The sequence below is a fragment of the Emydura macquarii genome, unplaced genomic scaffold (assembly GCF_026122565.2).
Source record: "Emydura macquarii macquarii isolate MOO-44397 ecotype Brisbane River unplaced genomic scaffold, CSIRO-AGI_Emac_v2 contig_3019, whole genome shotgun sequence".
In the NCBI taxonomy this organism is placed as follows: domain Eukaryota; kingdom Metazoa; phylum Chordata; order Testudines; family Chelidae; genus Emydura; species Emydura macquarii.
This window is the reverse complement of record NW_027133156.1, coordinates 288,996-309,550: the sequence shown is the minus strand read 5'-3', so window position 1 is coordinate 309,550 and position 20,555 is coordinate 288,996. Positions and strand designations below refer to the sequence as shown.

Genomic DNA, 20,555 nt, shown 5'->3' with positions numbered 1-20,555 from the left:
GTGATTCCCAGGCCTTTGGGCCACTAGAGGCTAAGTGCATCATGGAAGTCACATTCTCAGTCTCCAAGGAGACTGTGTTGGCTGTACTACTCTTGTAGTACACCCTGCCAACTGATCCACCAAATGGCACTAATGCTGACTTGCCTGCTCTCTTTGCCAGCATTACCGTGCCTGTGATTTCAGCCGGAAGCAAACTTGTAGGATAGCAAGAGGGGGAAGGCCAACAAAACAAAGGTGCATGAATTTAAAACTAATCTAGAGAAAAGATTTGACTTTTACGAATGAAGCTGTATTTTCAGAACACCTGACATCCCAATCGCTGATTTTTCATGCACTTACAATTGTTCTATATATTTTATAAATCTGTAATTTAGCCACTTAAAGAATATGAACTTTAAAAATGACCATGTCTATAAATCTAAAAGTAAATATGCAGCTGATCAATTTGAAGTTGATTTCTTTAACCCTCCCATTCACTGTATAGTGCTAAGCACACTGGAATTCTGCTTTGTTACCTAAAACATTCTAACAGGGTTTGAATATAAAATTGGCCAGCAATGCCATTACATTCTTACCTTATCTTTTGTTAAAGAGTGTCTCCTGTTGATTTTTGGTTGGTGATTATTTGGCACAGTAATAGAAGAGCAGTTGAACTGACCAAAATCTGTCTCTCGTACATTTTTACATTTACTTGTCCTTCCCAAAGGCACAGGTTTTGAGACCTGAGAAATAAAATATCGTGATTTAGGGAAGGAATTATATGAACTCCCAATTTCCTTGTACCCAAAAAAATGCAAGTTTCTTAGTTGTTTATAGTGTTGTAGCCATGCTGGTCCCAGGATATGAGAGAACTCTGTTTCTTAGTTGCAATTTTGGAAAGTACTAGTCTAAATAAAGGCCCATTCTTTGGCTAATTGGCCGCTGACTTGTGATACACAACTGCTTCTTAGGTTTACAGAACATAACCCACAATAAAGACATATTTGAAGGACCAACTGAAAACCACAAGAGGTGGGAATTAGATAGTGATCTATACCTAGAGTGTGCGCACACAGGCACGCACGGCCTGATTCAGCTCTGGAAAAACTGCTGTGGCACCCAATGGCCGGCAAATGAAAAAATGGGAATTTTGATTCCCAGGAAAATGACATGATCAAAGAGGCACCTATCCACTCATTCTCAGGCAGCCTCAGCCACAAATTAAAACTGCCTTTCCCTATCAGAAAAACTGGAGAAGAGTGGTGGTGAAATAACTGCCTGTCTTCCCCGCAGACAGAAATACCTTGGAGCACCACTGCCTCCATGGATGCAGAGGGGTGAAAATTGTACCAACAGAGATCAGACAAACAAAACTAACAAACAATTATGTTCCAGCCTCCTACCATCAGTTCCATTTTTACATAAGTTAAAGATATTAAACACTCTCCCTAGCATACATATCAAGACTTTCTTCCAGTTAATGAAAAGAGCCTATAGGACTCTGTGCTAATCATTACATTCAAAATAATGATCTAAAATAAATTGGAATAATGATATTCACAGTGAACCAATTTTTACATTTACCTCATCACTTTGGTAGCCTTCAGTGAGAGTCACAGGTAAATCCCTGAGCATTTAAATACTACTTTAGCTCATTTCTTTAGCTATAGAAAGCAACAGATTGAGAAGCTTTTAAAAAGTCAATTCTAAGTACCCTAAAATTGTTTGCATTCAGTCTAATTTAACAATAATCTGTTTGAATGTGTGTATATACACAAAATTATTATTAAACTAAACTCAGAACAATATATATGACTATATATTAATTGTTTAACATTTAGGCTAATTTAATATGATATATACAGACACACTGAGCATATTTTATGCATACACATATATAAATTACATAATCGTCTATTACACACACGTTATAAATCAAAACAATGTATGTTTATGCATTTATATACACACATTTTCATACAGATGTGTAAAAACATCCTGCAGCAGAAGTTGTGATTATTAAACAAACATTTGATTTGTTTCTTACCCTCTCCTCTATTATAGGAAGTGAAAGATCAATGAAAGGTTCCTTTACTGTGGAAATCTTGGAGGAAAAGAAAATTAAAAGAACTGTATTAGGAGTTCTAGCATGAATTTTCCATGTCTCTATTATAATAGAAAAACTATACAAAAGCTAATTATTAGGTGTAAGATCTTTTTAATTACAATGAAGAACTTTCTACGAACATTGTACTAAATATTTACGTGAAGCTAACTGTGATTTTATTTTGGAGTAAGTATTGGAGAATGCTATGTCAAATTTCAGGATATAAAAACATAAGACAAAATCATAACCTTGTGATCCATACACAGACGAGACCTTCCCTCCCCACTCAAACAGTGTCATCAGAACAGCCATACTGGGTTAGACCAATGGTCCATCCAACCCAAACCACTGTCTTCTGACTGTGACTGGTGCCAGATGCTTCAGAGGGAATGAACAGAACAGGGCAATTATTGAGTGATCCATCCTGTGGATCCAGTCCCAATCAGAGGTTCAGGGATACCCAGAGCATGGGGTTGTGTCCCTAACCATCCTGGCTAATAGCCACTGATGGATGTATCCTCCATATCAGCTGCCTCCAAGTATTCCCTTATCCTCACAGGCTCTCCATAGGTGTAGGTATACATGAGATTGCATGGTAAATAGGGGAGATGCATCTTGTCCCCATCTCAGAACCCAGAGCAAACTGAAAGGATAAGGAAACCCTTTGAAAGGCAGAGGCAGATGCTGGATGGGATGTCACTGGCAGGATGGTTTGAACAGCACCATGGCGCAAGGCAGCAGGCAGTGAGCCACAGGAATCATGTGGTATCTGGAAGATCTCTGAGATCTATGCAGATGCTGGAAGACGTGGTGTTTGTGGCTGGATCATCAGTTTGTTCTGCAGGCATAGGGTGTAAACCCAATGGAAAATTGCAGAGAAAACTCTGTGAAGGGAATTTTGGCGTCTTTTGACCCTGTGCAGAAATGTTTGACTTTTTGCACTGTTAATGAATGCAATCATTGTTGAGTAAATGACATTTACATCAAGGGGGTAAAATGACAGGATTCTGCCTAGTCCTATCTGAAGTGATGTACTCCAGAATGCTTAAAATTGTGTAACTGGTTCACTAGCTAAAGCTAAAAAGCTATTACATTAATTTCTAGGGTCATGCATCTACACTTAAGAGTAGCACTAGTAATTAAATTAAAGAAAATCTATGGAAAAAATTAATAGGGTGTTTAAAAATACCCTTATTTCATAATTATGTTTTGCTTCCTGTAAACCATAATAAAAATGTATGCTAAAATTAGAGAAAAGAGTTAGACTTCATCTACATGTGCAGTGTTATAGCCGTGTCAGTAACAGGATATTAGAGAGACAAGGTGGATGAGGTAATATCTTTTATTGGACCAACTTCTGTTGGTGAGAGAGACAAGCTTTCGAGCTATACAGAGCCTGAAGAAGAGCTCTGTCTAGCTTGAAAGCTTGTCTCTCTCACCAACAGAACTTGGTCCAATTAAAGATATTACCTCACCCACCTTTATCTACACAGTCATTTTATCTCATGTTTTCTCTTCATGCCCTCTTCCATGCTGCCCTTATGCCTGAAATATTCTGCCCAAACCTGGTTACTATGATCCCTTTCTCACCACATTCAAATCCCTTCTAAAAACATTTTTTTTGGCACCTTGCCTATGAGAAATTAAGGGAAGGTAAAGTAAACAAAAAAATATCAAGATGTATATACAATGCACTGACTAACCATGTTCTCTTATTACTGTCATCCTTGCCATTTCTCTCCCCCTTTATATGTTTATGACCCGCCCTTGTGGTTGTTATGTTAAATTTAGCTATGTTAAAAAACACTTTTACTTGTTTTGTGAGGCACCCAGAATATTTCTGGGTGCCAGAAAAATAAATAATTAGGATCAGAACTGTCCTAGCTATACCTCTTTTTAAATATAAGTGTTTTTGTTTGTGTTTGTTCGTATGTTTATTTGAGGGGAGGAGGTCAGCAGGATTTCAGCAAGGCTTCTGTGGAGAGGGATTTTGCAAGAACCAGTGCTGGACAAAAAATTCCTACCAATGTTGGTAAAGGAAACTGAGCTGTAACTTTGTTTTAATGAGGTTGTAGCCAGCAAAGTCCTGATACTGTGTAGACTAAGCAACAGTAATATGGTACATATAACTTCTAACCTTTCTAAGTTGTACGCAGATGAAGTTCTTCATTGGTGCCAGTGACATATTAAAAATATATTCTGCACATCACATAAGGGGAAGATTACCAGGCACTGCAGAACTGTGATTAATTATTCAGACTGAAAGGGTTAATTACGTCTACAATATGAAATGTAATATTGTAAACCAAATATAAACGCAACATTCAATAAAAATAATTCATGAAAATTTATTAAAATAATAAACCTTTCATCTTTTTGACACAAGAAAATTATAAAGATTACGGAAATTACTTATTTTTGAGAAAACGTTAATCAATATTAGTTACAAAAGGTATATGTTGTTTATTAGAAATAACAAATTAACTACTGAAAGTATTTCAAGAAGAGAATTTAAGTCAATATAAATTCCATAATCTGATTAAATGTATCCTCCCTCTCCAATTAAATCAGCATTTCCCAAAGTGTGGTCCATGCCCCAAAGAATGAGCCAGGGGGGCAAGAAAAATGTATACATTAAGATGGGGAGGACTTTACCAACATATGGCAGTGCTGTGGGGGAAGGGAGGGTGATTGGTTTAATTTTCCTGAAGAGTGGCTCAGCTTTCAAAAGTTTGGGAAATACTACATTAAATACATGATCAGTATTTCCATAACTATTGTAGAATTTGGATCCTCCAGCCCAAGATTAGCTAGACAAAAACAAAGCCCAGCATTTAAATCTTTTGTAACTCAAGACTCCTTTGTGTCATGAGTGGAGAGGATAATATTTTAATGACAGAATAAATACTTTTAAATGAGCAACAATCAATAAAATCTTCTTACAAATAACAAGTATAAAATTGACAATACAATTTTATATTTACAAAACAATATAATCTAACCAACATGTGATCTATTCCACATCAAACTGAATTCCAAAATACCTACATTTTCACATTCCTCACACATGACAGTGCTAGTCAATTCACCAACAAAGATCCTATCTATGAAGTTCATCTTCACACCCTCTCTTCCATATGCTGAAAAAACATTACCTTTTTTTAAATGTGAAAAAACAAATCCAATGCCACTATATAAGTACAATGTAATACTTTCTATGAAAGAATTTATTATGGTTTATTATTAGGTTTATTATGAACACACATAGTACAATATAGGAATATGTTCAAAATATTTCCTAGCACTAATGAAATTATTAATGCAATAAAATATTTCATTTATTGTTAATATTTGTCAATGCTTAGTAATATAGAATTCAGTTTCTCCCTCCCCCTCCAATAATAGAATAATGCTGCATCTCTCAAAAAGAGGCCTTTTAAAAAGAGGTTTATTATTTTAATATACAATGCAAGTCACCAGTCCTATTAATATAATATTCTATTACACTATAGCAGGTGTTAAGGCAGCAGACCTGTTGATTGATTTTCTAAATGACAAATAGCTTTTAAAAAACTGTATTGCTCAAAAACAAACATGTTCAATATATTTGTAATACATTACCAAGATCAAATTACTACAGATTTGGGAAAGGTTAATTTAACTTTTCAGAACAATTACAATACTATTGGAATTTTATTAAAGCTAATTGCTTGCTGTATGCGGAAACTATTATGTAAATAAAAGGCTCAGGTTTACAAAATATCGCCCTGATTGAAATAATTTATTATCTTGTTTATGTGTTATAATTCTTAAACCACTTATGATGTCAGCAAACTGGTGGCAATTTAATCAAACAAGGCATTTAAGGTAGTCTCTTTATGAGTGATGCAATACTTGTGGCCATAATGAAAGATCTGAAGATGCAGCAGAATATTTAAGTAAAATCAAGTTTTATGTGCCTTTATGACAGTGATTAACAAAAGAAATCCTTTATTCTAGATATTAGAAACAGGTTAATTCATTACACTGCTATACTTTACATGTGCACTAGATGGCACCAGAACAACATGTAATAAAAGCTTTATAAAGCCATCTACGGTACTTGGCAGTCAATTTTGAAAATTATTTTAAGACTTGTACATTCATTGTTTATTAAAAATAGTGATTCATTTGCTAAAAAGAACTTAAAAACAAATCACTATAATTAATGAGAAAATATTGTATGAAAGAATAACATACCTTTAACTTTTCTTTTAGTTTCCTCATCTGCAGTTCTAGTTGTTGGATTATTGAAAGCTTTTAAGATACCAGCTTGTATACGCTATAAATATAAATACAAATATTTAACAAGTATTTTCAGTGGGTGACAGGTACTTTAAAAACACTGACAGACCATTAGAAATGAAAACTTTCATTTTTTCCCCAGAAAAGGGACATAGCTTAAGTTAAGATATAAAAGCTATATTATTATTCTCTAAAACTACATATATTTATATAAAACAATGTTACTTACCAGTAACTGATCTTCGAGATGTGTTTCTCATGTCCATTCCATTATAGGGAGTACATGCCACCGTGCATGGTTCCCGGATCTTTTTTCCCCTTAGCAGACCCTGTAGGGCCAGCTCTGGTGCCCCCTGGAGTTCCAAACGCATGCCGTGGTATATGAGGCACTGCCAGCCCTACGCCCCCTCAGTCCCTTCTTTTTGGCAACTCCGGCAGCGAGGACGGGTGGTGGGTTGTGGAATGGACATGAGCAACACATCTCGAAGAACATCAGTTACTGGTAAGTAACCTTGTTTTCTTCTTCGAGTGACTGCTCATGTCCATTCCACTATAGGTGACTAACAAGCAATACCTTGGAGGTGTAGGAATAAAATTGTAATTATAACCCTGTAGCTTAATTCATAGCTTTTAATTGTAATTGTAACCCTGTAGATTAATTCATATCTTTTAATTCATACCCTTATTTGTGTCAACCTCTATATGGTTATTATTGATATCATGTAACATTTGAACTTCTCTCAGTCATACTCCATATTGTGAATGTAAAACCCCATTTTGACCTATGTACTCCATCTTGTGTCAAACCTTTCTAAACCTTTAGATGAATAAGATAGCTATCTGAACAAGGTATGAATGGAGAGTGTATGTGTGTGTGAGTCAGACCCAAACTGCCAGCTTGTCCTGATGAAGTTGTCCTGATGAAGTGTGAAGTCCATCCTAGGCTGAAGAGTGTGAACATAGCCCCAAAAAGCAAAGAAGGATCCACCCCAGAAAAACTTAATCAAACTTAATCAAGACATCAAAGAACAAGCTGAAAGTCACGTCTGCTATTGTTCCAGCAATCAGGGGTCACAGAGAAGCGACGTGACACAGCAGAACTGAAAAACCTATAAAAGACTGGGTGAGATTTCAAGGCTTTGGGGGGAAAAACAGCGTTCTACATATCATCTAAAGAAGAGCGTCGGTGCGCGCCCAACAAGGACCCTGCTCTCCTCGTGCCCAGCTTCCCTGGCCAGGTAGCTGCCACGAGCCACGAATTCCAGCAACGAACCCTAGCTACGATCTCAAGCCACAATCAGGACTTGTAGCTATATATAACTATAGAACGCTTTCTGGTATGTTTGGGCGCGTGAATGTGTGTGTGTGTGTGTGTGTGTGTGTGTGTATATGTGTAGGTTTAAGTTAGTTATTACTTTAGTTTCTGTCAATAAATGCGGCATACTGCCTTTTCCCCTTGAAAAAGTCCCGAGTGCTTAATTTTGCACAACAGAGGTGGGTAGGAGTTATCGGTGAGCTGCCCTCAGCACAGCCCTGCCGAATCCCACATCCTCTCTTGCCTGCTGGACGATGGCGTAGTGGGACGTGAAGGTATGCACCAACGACCAGATGGCAGCTTTGCAGATGTCCTGCAGGGGCACACTCTCCAGGAAGGCTGTAGACAAGGCTTGAGCTCTGGTTGAGTGCACTGTGATGGTTCCCGGAAGTGGCACCCTCACCTACTCATAGCGGAACTTGATGCACGATGTAATCCACGATGAGATGCGCTGGGTGGAGACAGGTGAGCCTTTCATCTGGTCCGCCACTGCAACGAAGAGCTGTGTCAATTTCCCAAACGGCTTTGTACACTCGACGTAGAAGACCAGGCTCGTCTCACGTCCAACGAATGCCATCTCCTCTCCTCCTCCGAACCATGCGGTTTGGGAAAAAACATGGGGAGAAAAATATCTTGGTTACAATAAAATTGGGAAACCACCTTGGGCAGGAAGGCTGGGTGCAGCCTCAACTGCACCTTATCCTTATAAAATACTGTATAAGGGGGTTTTGAGGTCAAGGCCCTAATTTCGGAGACTCTCCTAGCTGAGGTAATGACCATCAAGAAGGCTATCTTCCATGAAAGCATGAGCAGAGAGCATGAAGCCATGGGTTCAAAGGGGGGCCCCGTGAGTCTCAAGAGGACCAGGTTGAGATCCCAGGGAGGCACCGGGTCACGGACCTGCAGATAGTCTTTCCACCCCCTTGAGGAACCTGACCGACATGGGATGCGAAAATAGGTATCTCCCCTCTAGCGGCTGATAGAAGGCTGAAATGGCCACCAAGTGAACCTTCAACGAGGCCAGCGCCAGACCCTGGAGCTTTAGCCGGAGCACGTACTCCAGGATCGCCTGCAGAGGCGAGAGGCTGGGTGGAATGCCCCAGGACTCTGCCCAACAGGTAAACCATTTCCACTTAGCCCGATACACGACCTGTGTAGAAGGTTTCCTGCTGCCCAGCAGGACATGTTCGACCTGCACAGAGCGGGCTCTCTCTCCCTCCATCAGCCACAGAGCTTCCAGGCCGTGAGGTGCAGGGAGTCCAGGTCCGGGTGCAAGAGGTGACCGTGGTCCTGGGAGGGAGAAGGTCATGCCATCTTGGGAGCTCCATGGGCGGGGGCGATCGAAAAGTCCAGCACAATGCTGAACCAGTGCTGTCTCGGCCAGGCCGGAGCGATGAGTATGACGTCCACCCTGTCCCTCTTTATTTTCAGTAGGACCTTAGGCAGGAGCAGAATGGGCGGGAACTCGTACATGAGGGTCCCCATCCAGTCGATGAGGAACATGTCGGAAATCGACCCGGTCTCACAACCCCGGAGCAAGCAGAACCTCGGGCACTTCGTGTTCCAGGCCGACGCGAATAGGTCCAGTTGGGAAACACCTCTACCCACCGAGTCAGCAGCGTCACTGGACGATTGGAGTGCTGCCCTAGTCACCATGATCCCTTCATCCAGAATGGTAGTGAAGTCTGCGGCCTGGTCCTGGGGCAGGGCCTCAGCAAACCGCCTGAGGGAGTCCCACAAATAAAAATTATATCTCCCCAGGAGGGCCTGATGGTTGGCAATCCTGAACTGCAGGGCTGCCATGGAATAAATTTTTCTTCTAAACAAATCCAACTTTTTGTTGTCTTTGTTCTTGGGAGTGGAACCAGGCTGACCTTGCCTGTCCCACTGGCTGGCTGCGTCTACCATCAGGGTTTCCAGGGCTGGATGAGCAAACAGATACTCGAACCTTTCGGCCGCGACATAATATTTTTTCTCAGCCACCTTCGACATAGGGGCGACTGAGGAAGGGGTTTGCCATAGCGCCTTAACAATTTTGAGGACCTTATTGTGGACTGGTAGGGCCACTCTCACTGGGGCAGCCGCCGCCAGCACATTGAAGAGGGTATCATCGGCCTCCACTAATTCCTTGACCTCAGCCCCAAGTTAGAAGCCACCCTCTTGAGCAGCTCCTGGGGCGCCCTGAAATCCTCCAGTTGTGCCATGTGGTCCCGGGAGACTGCCTCATCCACAGAGGAGGAAGAGGACTGCCGAAGCGCGTCCTGTGGGTGCTCCCCCACCTGCCGAAGGGATGCACCCATAGAGGGTTCCTCCATGGGGTCCGACTCCTCGTCCGAGAAGCGGTGTCTATGGGCCTTCTCCTGTGCCGGGGGCACAGACTGCACCCCCGTTGACAGGGTGGATTGGTGCCCCAGTCCCATCTGGATGCCCCATGGGGCCTTATAAGGCCATTGTTGCAGCCATTGTCCCTGGGGCCAAATCGGGGCTGACTGCCACCTGCTGTGATGCCTTCTGGGGGCGTTGGCTGTCCTGACAACTGTCCTCCCTGTGGGACCCTGAGCCACTAGACCGGCAGTGCCATGCCCATCCTCGGTCCCGGGTGCTGTGCCGTGCTGGGGATCGTCCTCTTGACACCTCTGACATGGAGGATGACGAGGACTGCCTCCACCACTGTGAGCGGTGCCGACAGATGGACAAAGTGCTCCGAAGAGCTCTCGGTACCGGAGCGCTGTCTCAGTACTGAGGACTTGCGGTGCCGCTTGCCTCTTGGTGACCGAGACCAGCGCACCTCTGAACTCTGTGGTGCCAAGCCGGACTCCGGTGACCGGGTTCCACGTCGGGGACTGCACAGTGCAGGGTTCTCGTATGGCGACCAGGTTCCATGCCACCTCAGTGCGGGCGAACCCCTTGGTGCTGAGTCCTCCGACATTGACCGGGTTCTGAGCTGCCTTGGTGCGGGCGAACTCCTCAGTGCCAGGGATCTGGAGCAGGAGCTGTCCGAGCGCCGCCTGGCGGACCTCAACCGGTGCCGCCTCTTGGCCTGCTCTGCCTCTGGTGCTGGGGACCGACGTCGGCGCCAAGAGGGAGACTCCGCATCCTGAGTCAAAGCAGGCTGGCTCGATGACCCCGACCTGGAGCAACTGCTGGGGGAGCGTCCTCACTCTACCCCCAGTGGCCGTCTGGTGGGAGATCTTCCTCCCCGTACTGGAGATCTCCACCCCCCTTTGGGGGAACCCAACGTGGGCTTGCCCCGGGACACCGGCCCCCGGGACACCGGCCCCTTTTCCCTCAGCGGAGGGGGGAGGAGAGGTGAAGGTGGCGTAGGCAAGGCCAACAAGGCTCTTGCCGCCTGAAAAGCCTCTGGTGTCAACAGCATTGGCAGGGGCACTCTCCCACTTCCAGGAGTCAGGGGAGGCTCCCTGCTCAGAGATGCAGACACCGGAGAAGACTCAATGGGCCGTGGCCAGTGCATCTCCGCACTTGACCCTGCCCGTACTGACGGCTCCGCGCACTGTCTCTTCTTCTTCGGCACCGGGGATGTTGCTCGGTGCCGAGGCCGGTGGTGCACTCTATACCAAGGTGACGCTTGGTGCCACGGTGGAGCGGGACGGCTTGGACACTGGATGGAGAGCTGCCTCCATGAACAGGGCTTTTAACCGGATTTCTCGGTCCTTCTAAGTCCGCGGTTTAAAAGCCCTGCAGATCTTACATTTATCTTTTCTGTGCTCTTCCCCCAGGCACTTAAGACACTGATCGTGGGGGTCGCTGAGCGGGAAAGGCACAGGGCTTAAATCCAGACGACCGGGGCATGGCCTGGCCGCTCTAAGTCCCTTAGGGACTTCTTATCTAACGACACTTAACATCACTTAAAATTAACTAAACTACTTCGAACAACAAAGAGTTTAAAGAAGGGGAATAGTACTTGCAGAGAGCAAGGCTAGTTCCAGCAACAGTCATGGGCGGAAAGAAGGAACTGAGGGGGCGTAGGGCCAGCAGTGCCTCATATACCGCGGCGTGCGCACAGGACTCCAGGGGGCATCAGAGCCTGCCCTGCAGGGTCTGCTAAGGGGAAAAAAGTTCCAGAACTGTGCACGGTGGCATGCACTCACCTATAGTGGAACGGACATGAGCAATCACTCGAAGAACTTTAGCTTTAACAACTTCAAGCATTTTTCCCCACAAAAGGGGCCAATTTTAGGTAGGCAGTGAATTTATCAAGGAATTGTGGATTATGAAGTGAACATTTCTTCATTGTTTTCAGTCCCAGTCATTGCTAGGAAAGAAAATAAAGTGATAATGGAAAAATTGCTTCTTAGTGCAGTGACTAACTGGAATATAAAGTGTATAAAATTAACTAAATATCTTTCTATAACCATGCTTCAATTACTCTGTTTAGAGAGTACTTTTATATTTTATTTGTTAACCAATACAACCCTTTAAAAACAATTAATAATAACCAATCTAGGCATTCATCAATGTGTGTACAGAAAACTCACATTAATCCATATAAAGATTACCTAAATGTACTGAAGAGCAAGTAGTACCCCCTAAACATACATTTTTGGAGGAGGCTAACTATATCTAAATAGCATCCAACAAAATCCTATTAACCTGTACCTCTTACAGCTTGCACATAAAAATGGCAGGTTTTGCTCACTTCTCAGCAAAATTTAACTGTAGTTACTATAGCTTGGTCTCATATTACTAAGGCATCAATATTTCTACAGAATCCACAACTAACCTTTTTTTCCAGTAAGCTATGGAGTAGCATAATCAAACTAAACAATATTATCAAATACATGACCAGAGTACATTTTTGGATGCATTATCCATATGTCCCTGCTTTTATTTTCCTCTCTTTTAAATTATTATTCACTAATTCACAGTCCTCAGTAATGTGTAATGGGTCTCCCATTCATTAGTGAAAAGTAGTAAAGGTTTTACTGAATTATTATGTTTGTTAAATGGCACATGGAAGTCACAAATAGAACAATGTACCATTCTAGAAACGAACTGTGATGCTGTAAAAGTTCTGTAGGTAGTCCATAGTAGACCTATTAACAAATAGTTAACACAGTTCTAAAGTATAAAAATATATTAAAAGTTGAGATGGTTATAAGTTGTCATGTTCCACTCAAACCATATGTATTTGGAAATGCCATGGTGAAGGATAGCTTTTAGAGGTTCGATTTCCAGTTCATCTACCCACAGACTAGTTATACTTCTACCTTATGAGTATGTGACCTGGCTTGTGAATTAAGTCTGGACGCCCCAAGCCCCGCTTTGTTCATCTTAAAGCCAACAATATACTAAAAGGACTAATCAATAGGTAATTCACCAAGTTGAATACCATAAATGGGTTTAGGGCCATAAGCAACCCCTTTTGTTGGGATTAGTGCGTTGAACCATTTATTTAGGTCAAAGAAAGACATAGTCTTTGAATGGTCAGGGTGCTACTAACAATGGCATCAGACATTAATCAATTAGCAGCAGGGTTCAGCTACTTCAAACCCTGGTGTGAAAATCTCCAGCACATATCGCTGGAAACAGCAGACAGACTGTAATTTGGATTGTGATATTGACAGCCTTTTATTTTAAAGGTACACTTTTATACATTAATGTATTTCCAGAAGGATGCAGAAAAAAATAAAAACAGGATACCAAAGAATGCAGTATCATTTCAGAAAGCCCACAAATCAGAGACAAAACCTCAAGGCACTGTAGAAGAACTGTTTTATAAGCTATAAAAACAAATTAAAATAAATTTATGTAGCACTATAAACACATTTTGAGATTATACTAACCTATTTGAATATATTATATATATTTTAAAGGACCAAATAGCTTTGATTGAAAAAATTAATCAGGATTTTTAAGAGAAGTGCCAATTAAACCTTCTGTTCAGTTGAGCAGGCTTTCACAGGTACATGATGGAGAGGTTAGCTGCTATTTTACAAGGGCTGTTACCTAAACTTTACACTCAAAAGCAAACATTTAAAAGCAGCATGAAAGAGGAAGGTTAGTGGCTATAATCATTTCTAAAGGATTCTGGTGGCAGACATATTGCTGTAGGCTTTCTTCAATCAAAAAACACATGGTAGTGACACTCCATAACAATAGCACGATTAACAGCTGTGGAGTTCCCATGACAGACAATACTGCTACTGCTTGTATCTGACTGGCACAACTGTCATTGCTCACAAGATTGAATAGATCCACAGATCTGACATTCTCAGTTTGTCACACCGTTTATAGACCCGAAAAAGGATTTTTGGGGGGAGGGGGAGAGCTTTTACTAGTAATGTCTCTTACTGCACAGCCTGAGGTGATAAAGTCTCTGTTCAGAGTAATGTACCATTATGGCAAAACAGGGGTTTAACTGGAGTAAAAGGTGGGACCAACCTTCACTTACCCCCTGATTGAGATGGCAGAAATACTGTACAGCCTAATTTATTAAAAAAAATATATATATATTCCTCAGTATGTCCAATTATTGTGATAAACAGCAGCCACCATTACTCTCCAATGAAACCACTAAGACAAATAAAAGATACATGCTAAGACATCATGATGCCAGCATGTTCACTGATGGCACTGGAATTTACACTCATTTTTGTTAATCTGTTCATCACATGGGAGAGGGAGAAATGTCAGAATATTAGTTTAAGTAAGCATTCCTTTGCTTTTACTGTCAAACTTACATTCGCATAGGTCGTACAGTAAATACGATTTCAAATCGCTCTACCCCATCAAATTCAATAGGAACAGCATAGCATGGTAACCCCATCGCTATGACATTCGGAAAACTTTTTTTCCCCTTAAAGTAAAAGAAGCAAAACTGCAGTCCTTATAGTTTCACTCAGTGGGTCATTTTACAATGTCAAGATTTAGAAAACCTTCATAGTTCACTATTTTTATGATGCAGCCTACTGTTTACATGGACTAAGTTTCCAGCTTTGTACAACAAAGAGCTTGCTGAGATTAAATTGGGTTTGAGCTGCATGTTAGCAATGCATTTCCACAATTCATGCTAACCACTTTTGCAGCTTATTTATAGCATACTATTGTGGCATAGTCTTGTTGTACATTATAAACTATAATAGTATTGTCTATAGAATTTACTCAGTCAATGAAAATATGTATTGACTGATGACTGGATGTGTCATTTGTCAGAAAAATAGTTCCATGAAGTGCAACACATATAAAAATACTGCCACATTGAGCTGCTATGTGAGGATGGTTCAATGGTTCTAGTGTACCATAAATCTGAATTCAGTTGTGGCTTCAGACCTCATCTCCATGATAATTCAGTATAGATACATTACAGATACTATACAATTAAACTTTGTTTTCGGTGGGTGAAGGGCTATATTCAATTATCATAGAATCATAGAATATTAGAGTTTGAAGGGACCTCAGGACGTCATCTAGTCCAACCCCCTGCTCAAAGCAGGACTAACTTCAGCTATATCATCCCAGCCAGGGCTTTGTCAAGCCTCACCTTAAAAACCTCTAAAGATGGAGATTCCACCACCTCCCTAGATAACCCATTCCAGTGCTTCACCCTCCTACTGAAAAACTTTTTCCTAATGTCCAACCTAGACCTCCCCCACTGCAACTTGAGACCGTTGCTCCTTGTTCTGTCATCTGCCACCACCAAGAACAGCCTAGCCCCATCCTCCCTGAAACCCCCTTTCAGGTAGTTAAAGGCCGCTATCAAGTCCCCCTCATTCTTCTCTTTTGCAGACTAAACAAGCCCAGTTCCCTCAGCCTCTCCTCATAAGTCCTATGCTCCAGCCCCCTAATCATTTTTGTTGCCCTCCGCTGGACTCTCTCCAACTTCTCCACATCCTTTTTGTAGTGGGGGGCCCAAAACTGGACACAATATTCTAAATGTGGCCTCACCAATGCCGAATAGAGGGGAATGATCACTTCCCGCGTCCTGCTGGCAATGCCCCTCCTAATGCAACCCAATATGCTATTAGCCTTCTTGACAACCATGGCACACTGCTGACTCATATCCAGCTTTTTATCCACTGTTACCCCCAGGTCCTTTTCTGCAGAGCTGCTGCCTAGCTCGTTGGTCCCCAGTCTATAGCTGTGCATGGGATTCTTCCTTCCTAAGTGGAGGACTCTGCACTTTTCTTTGTTGAACCTCATCAGATTTCTTTTGGCCCAATCCTCCAGTTTGTTTAGGTCCTTCTGTATCCTATCCCTACCTTCCAGGGTATCTACCCAGCTTAGTGTCACTCCCCCCAGCTTAGTGTCATCCGCAAACTTGCTGAGGATGCAATCTACCCCATCCTCCAGATCATTAATGAAGATATTGAACAAAACCGGCCCCAGGACCGACCCCTGGGGAACTCCGCTTCTGACCAGTTGCCAGCTAGACACGGAGCCATTGATCACTACTCGTTGAGCCCTATGCTCTAGCCAGTTCTCTATCCATTTTATAGTCCATTCATCCAACCCATACTTCTTTAACTTGCTGATAAGAATACTGAGAGAGACAGTATCAAAAGCTTTGCTAAAGTCAAGGTATATCACGTCCACCACCTTCCCTACATCCACAGAGCCAGTCACCTCATCATAGAAAGCAATCAGGTTGGTCAGGCATGACTTTCCCTTGGTGAATCCGTGTTGACTGTTCCTGATCACCCTCCTCTCTTCCAAGTGCCTTAAAATGGATTCCTTAAGGACCTGCTCCATGATTTTTCCAGGGATTGAAGTGAGGCTGACCGGTCTGTAGTTCCCTGGATCCTCTTTCCTCCCTTTTTTGAAGATGGGCACTATATTTGCTTTTTTCCAGTCCTCAGGGTCCTCCCCCTGTTGCCACGAGCTTTCAAAGATAATAGCCAATGGCTCTGAAATCACCTCAGCCAATTCCCTCAGCACCCGCGGATGCATTGCATCCGGCCCCATGGACTTGTGTACGTCCAATCCTTCTAAATAGTCTTGGAACTGTTTCTTCAGCACTGCGGGATGTTCGCCTCCTTCCCATTCTGTGCCACCCAGTACAGTAGTCTGGGAGCTGATCTTGTCTGTGAAGACAGAGGCAAAAAAGGCATTGAGTACCTCAGCATTCTCCACATCTTCTGTCACTAGATTGCCTCCCTCATTCTCTAAGGGGCCCACACTTTCCTTAATCTTCCTCTTGTTGGCAACATGCCTGTAGAAATCCTTCTTGTTCCCCTTCACGTGCCTTGCTAGCTACAACTCCAATTGCGCTTTGGCCTTCCTGATTTCATTCCTGCATGTTCGAGCAGTGTTTTTATAATCCTCCCTAGTCATCTGACCAAGCTTCCACTTCTTGTAAGCTTCTTTTTTGCGTTTAAGTTTGCCAAAGACTTCTTTGTTAAGCCAAGCTGGACGCCTACCATATTTGCTATTCTTTCTGCACATCGGGATGGTTTGCTCCTGTGCCCTCAATAAGGTCTCTTTAAAATACAGCCAGCTCTCTTCGGTTCCTTTCCCCCTCATATTAGCTTCCCAGGGAATCCTGCCCATCAGTTCCCTGAGGGAGTCAAAGTCCGCTTTTCTGAAGTCCTTGGTCCGTATCCTGCTGTTCTCCTTTCTTCCTTTTGTCAGGATCCTGAACTCGACCATCTCATGGTCACTGCTGCCTAAGTTGCCACCCACTTCTACTTCCCCTACCAAATCTTCCCCGTTTGTGAGCAGCAGGTCAAGAGAAGCACTGCCCCTAGTGGGCTGCTCCAGCACTTGCACCAGGAAGTTGTCTGCAACACTATCCAGAAACTTCCTGGATTGTTTGTGCTCTGCTGTATTGCTCTTCCAGCAGATGTCAGGGTGATTGAAGTCCCCCATGAGAATCAGGTCCTGTGAACTGGAAACTTTCCCTAGTTGAGTAAAGAAAGCCTCATCTACCTCATTCTCCTGGTCTGGTGGTCTGTAACAGACACCCACCACGACATCACGCTTATTGTTCTTGCTTCTAAGCTTAACCCAGAGACACTCAACTGACTTATCTCCAGTTTCATACTGGAGCTCAAATCAGTCATAGTGCTCTCTTACATACACTGCAACTCCTCCACCCTTTCGCCCCTGCCTGTCCTTCCTGAACAGTTTATACCCATCCATGACAGTGCTCCAATCGTGAGAGTTATTCCACCAAGTCTCAGTTATTCCAATCATGTCGTAGTTTCTTGACTGTGCCAGGACTTCCAGTTCCTCCTGCTTGTTTCCCAGGCTTCTTGCATTTGTGTACAGGCACTTGAGATAAGTAGCCGATTGGTCTACTTTCACAGTATGAATCGGGAGGCCTCCCCTGCTGCACCCTCCTCCTTCTGCTTCCTTGTGGTGTCCCTCTTCCCCACTTACCTTCAGGCTTAGGTCCCCGTCCCCCGTCGAAACTAGTTTAAAGCCCTCCTCACTAGGTTAGCCAGCCTGTCTGCGAAGATACTCTTCCCTGTCTTCGTTAGATGAATCCCGTCTCTTCCTAGTAATCCTTCTTCCTGGAACAACATCCCATGATCGAAGAATCCAAAGCCCTCTCTTCGACACCACCTGCGTAACCACGCATTTACTTCCACAATGCGACGGTCTCTACCTGGGCCTTTTCCCTGAACAGGGAGGATGGATGAGAACACCACTTGCACTTCAAACTCCTTTATCTCTTTTCCCAGAGCCACATAGTCCGCAGTGATCCGCTCAAGATCATTCTTGGCAGTGTCATTGGTGCTCACGTGGAGAAGTAGGAAGGGGTAGCGGTCTGAGGACTTGATAAGTTTTGGCAGTCTCTCCGTCACATCCCTAATCCTAGCTCCAGGCAAGCAGCACACTTCTCTAGTTTCCCGGTCCGGACGGCAGATGGATGACTACTACTATTGTCAAGTGTCTCTTTCTGGAAAACGCTAGTTGCTGTTACAATCACCTGAAGAGAGACCTTTTCCCCTGAGTCAGAAAGAGGCACAACGATGGTGAACCTTAGATGTCAAACTAATCAGATCAGATGTATTATGGTTTAAGACTGCACTTCTGGACACAGGGAAATAAGGGGCAGAAATGAAGAAAGTAAATACTAAATGTGTATAGATATCTTTTTAATGTAAAACAAATCTATCTATGTACTGTATATATTTAGTATTGGGTCTAGATTTTTTTTAAGTAATGAGAAGAACAATTTCATTTGTAAAAGAAGCAATTTTTCTTCACTTAGAATATTGCTAAAAGACATTAGAAACTTGGATAATATTTTGACTCTGATATTTTCTTCAGTCAAACTTGTTTCAGTGAAGTTTTATATCAAACTAATTGCTCCCCGGCTATGGGGCTGCATACAAAGTTTCATCCTGAAGCAGATTCTATCAAATGAGTTAGGGACATGACTTTTATCCTACCAACTAAAAGTGGTTTTTTTAATAGCTACCGATGAATCAGTCTACTTAAAATGGTGCTACCAAAGTCACTGTAAAATTATGACAACCATTTGTGATACCCACTTCAACTGAAATCCATATTCAGATCAACAGATTAAAATACCAAAATGAAAATGTAATCAAGTTTTTTTTTTTTGAAAAATAGTAGAAACAAGTCCTAGTAGCCATTTCATTATGAATATTTTAAACACAGAAAGTATAAAGTGCATTGAAAAGGTGACATCTGATCTACAGTCAATTCAAGCTTGTTCACTGAAGATATATCAAGATTTTACCTTTGTTTCTTCTATTCTCATTGAATCCAACAAATAGTGGAGAAGCTCCTGGCTGTCCTGCTGTTGGAACCCTTTAAAACGAGGGGCCCTGTGGAAAAAATGGGAAAGACATTTAAAATGTCTCCAACGGTTTCCACTTAGGATCTCTGGGAAAGCATTTTCAAAGCTCTATAATCCCTCCCATCACCTTGCCCCTCCTTTACCCTTCAAAAAAGACAAAAACCTCAGGCCACTATAGAATACCAGACTTTGCAATACAATACATACAATATTTGGAAAAATTATGTTTAGAGACCGACGGAAAATCTTGAGTCTTGGACCAAAAACAGTAACAAAGTCCAGATCAGAAATTACATAGGTATAGTTACTTAAAAACGACAGTAAGATGACAGCTCATCATTTATACTTTAACAATCTACCTATGACAGCTTCAAGCCTATTTGCTCAACCAACCTGTTGATCTGTAACTTACTGAATATAGTGAAAGGCATCTGCAAGATGATGGATATATGAAAAAAATAAATGCCATGCATCATATGAATTTTAGTTTGTACTAGGAAAAATGAGAAACGCAAATTGTCTCATGATTTGCTGATGTACATTATTTCCATTAAACCCCAGTAATCTTCTATTTATGCTAAACTTCTTTAAATTATACTGTAAATAATGGAGATGAGTGTTCTTAAATAAACATTCTTATTCTGGAGAACCAGGTAATCTTTCTTAATCACTAATATGAGCCAAATAATGTTTGGTTTTATAATCAGTTAATCAATGTTATATAATCAGACAAGATTAAGTCTTGTCATCTCTTCATATATATAGCAGTGTTTTACTGTATCATGAATTCTCAACTCACAGCACACCCATATCTGACTTTGTTCTTGAGTTTAGCAAACTACAATATCTTATTCCACTTCTGAAAAACATGAACACTATATTACTGTAAGTCAAAAGGATATACTTTTTTTTTTCCCCTCAACTACATGAAAAGCCTCACACTGACAACAAAATCTGTTATGCCTCTCTTTGACCTAGCCAGTACACTCCATATAAGGAGGTCAGGAACAGCACGGTAATAAGTTGGTGTACGTGACTGCTAATATTGTCAAAGCTGCTTAGGGGATTTGGATGCCCAACTCTAGTTTTGAAAAACTTCAGCTGAAGGGGCCAGTTCCCTCCCACTGTAATAATTCAAG

General features: G+C 42.1%; 1 protein-coding gene across 4 annotated transcripts in view; it reads right to left on the bottom strand.

Moving 5' to 3' along the window:
* Positions 1 to 20,555, bottom strand: part of USP45 (ubiquitin specific peptidase 45) — a 100,539-nt gene that overhangs the window by 21,359 nt on the left and 58,625 nt on the right. For all 4 annotated transcript variants that reach the window (XM_067530003.1, XM_067530005.1, XM_067530004.1 and 1 more), the window contains 5 exons: positions 19,357 to 19,444; positions 6,326 to 6,407; positions 5,135 to 5,226; positions 2,027 to 2,083; positions 576 to 722 (listed from right to left, as the gene is read on the bottom strand). In XM_067530003.1, the coding sequence (XP_067386104.1) occupies positions 576 to 722; positions 2,027 to 2,083; positions 5,135 to 5,226; positions 6,326 to 6,407; positions 19,357 to 19,444 (466 nt within the window). The remainder of the gene's footprint in view (positions 1 to 575; positions 723 to 2,026; positions 2,084 to 5,134; positions 5,227 to 6,325; positions 6,408 to 19,356; positions 19,445 to 20,555) is intronic.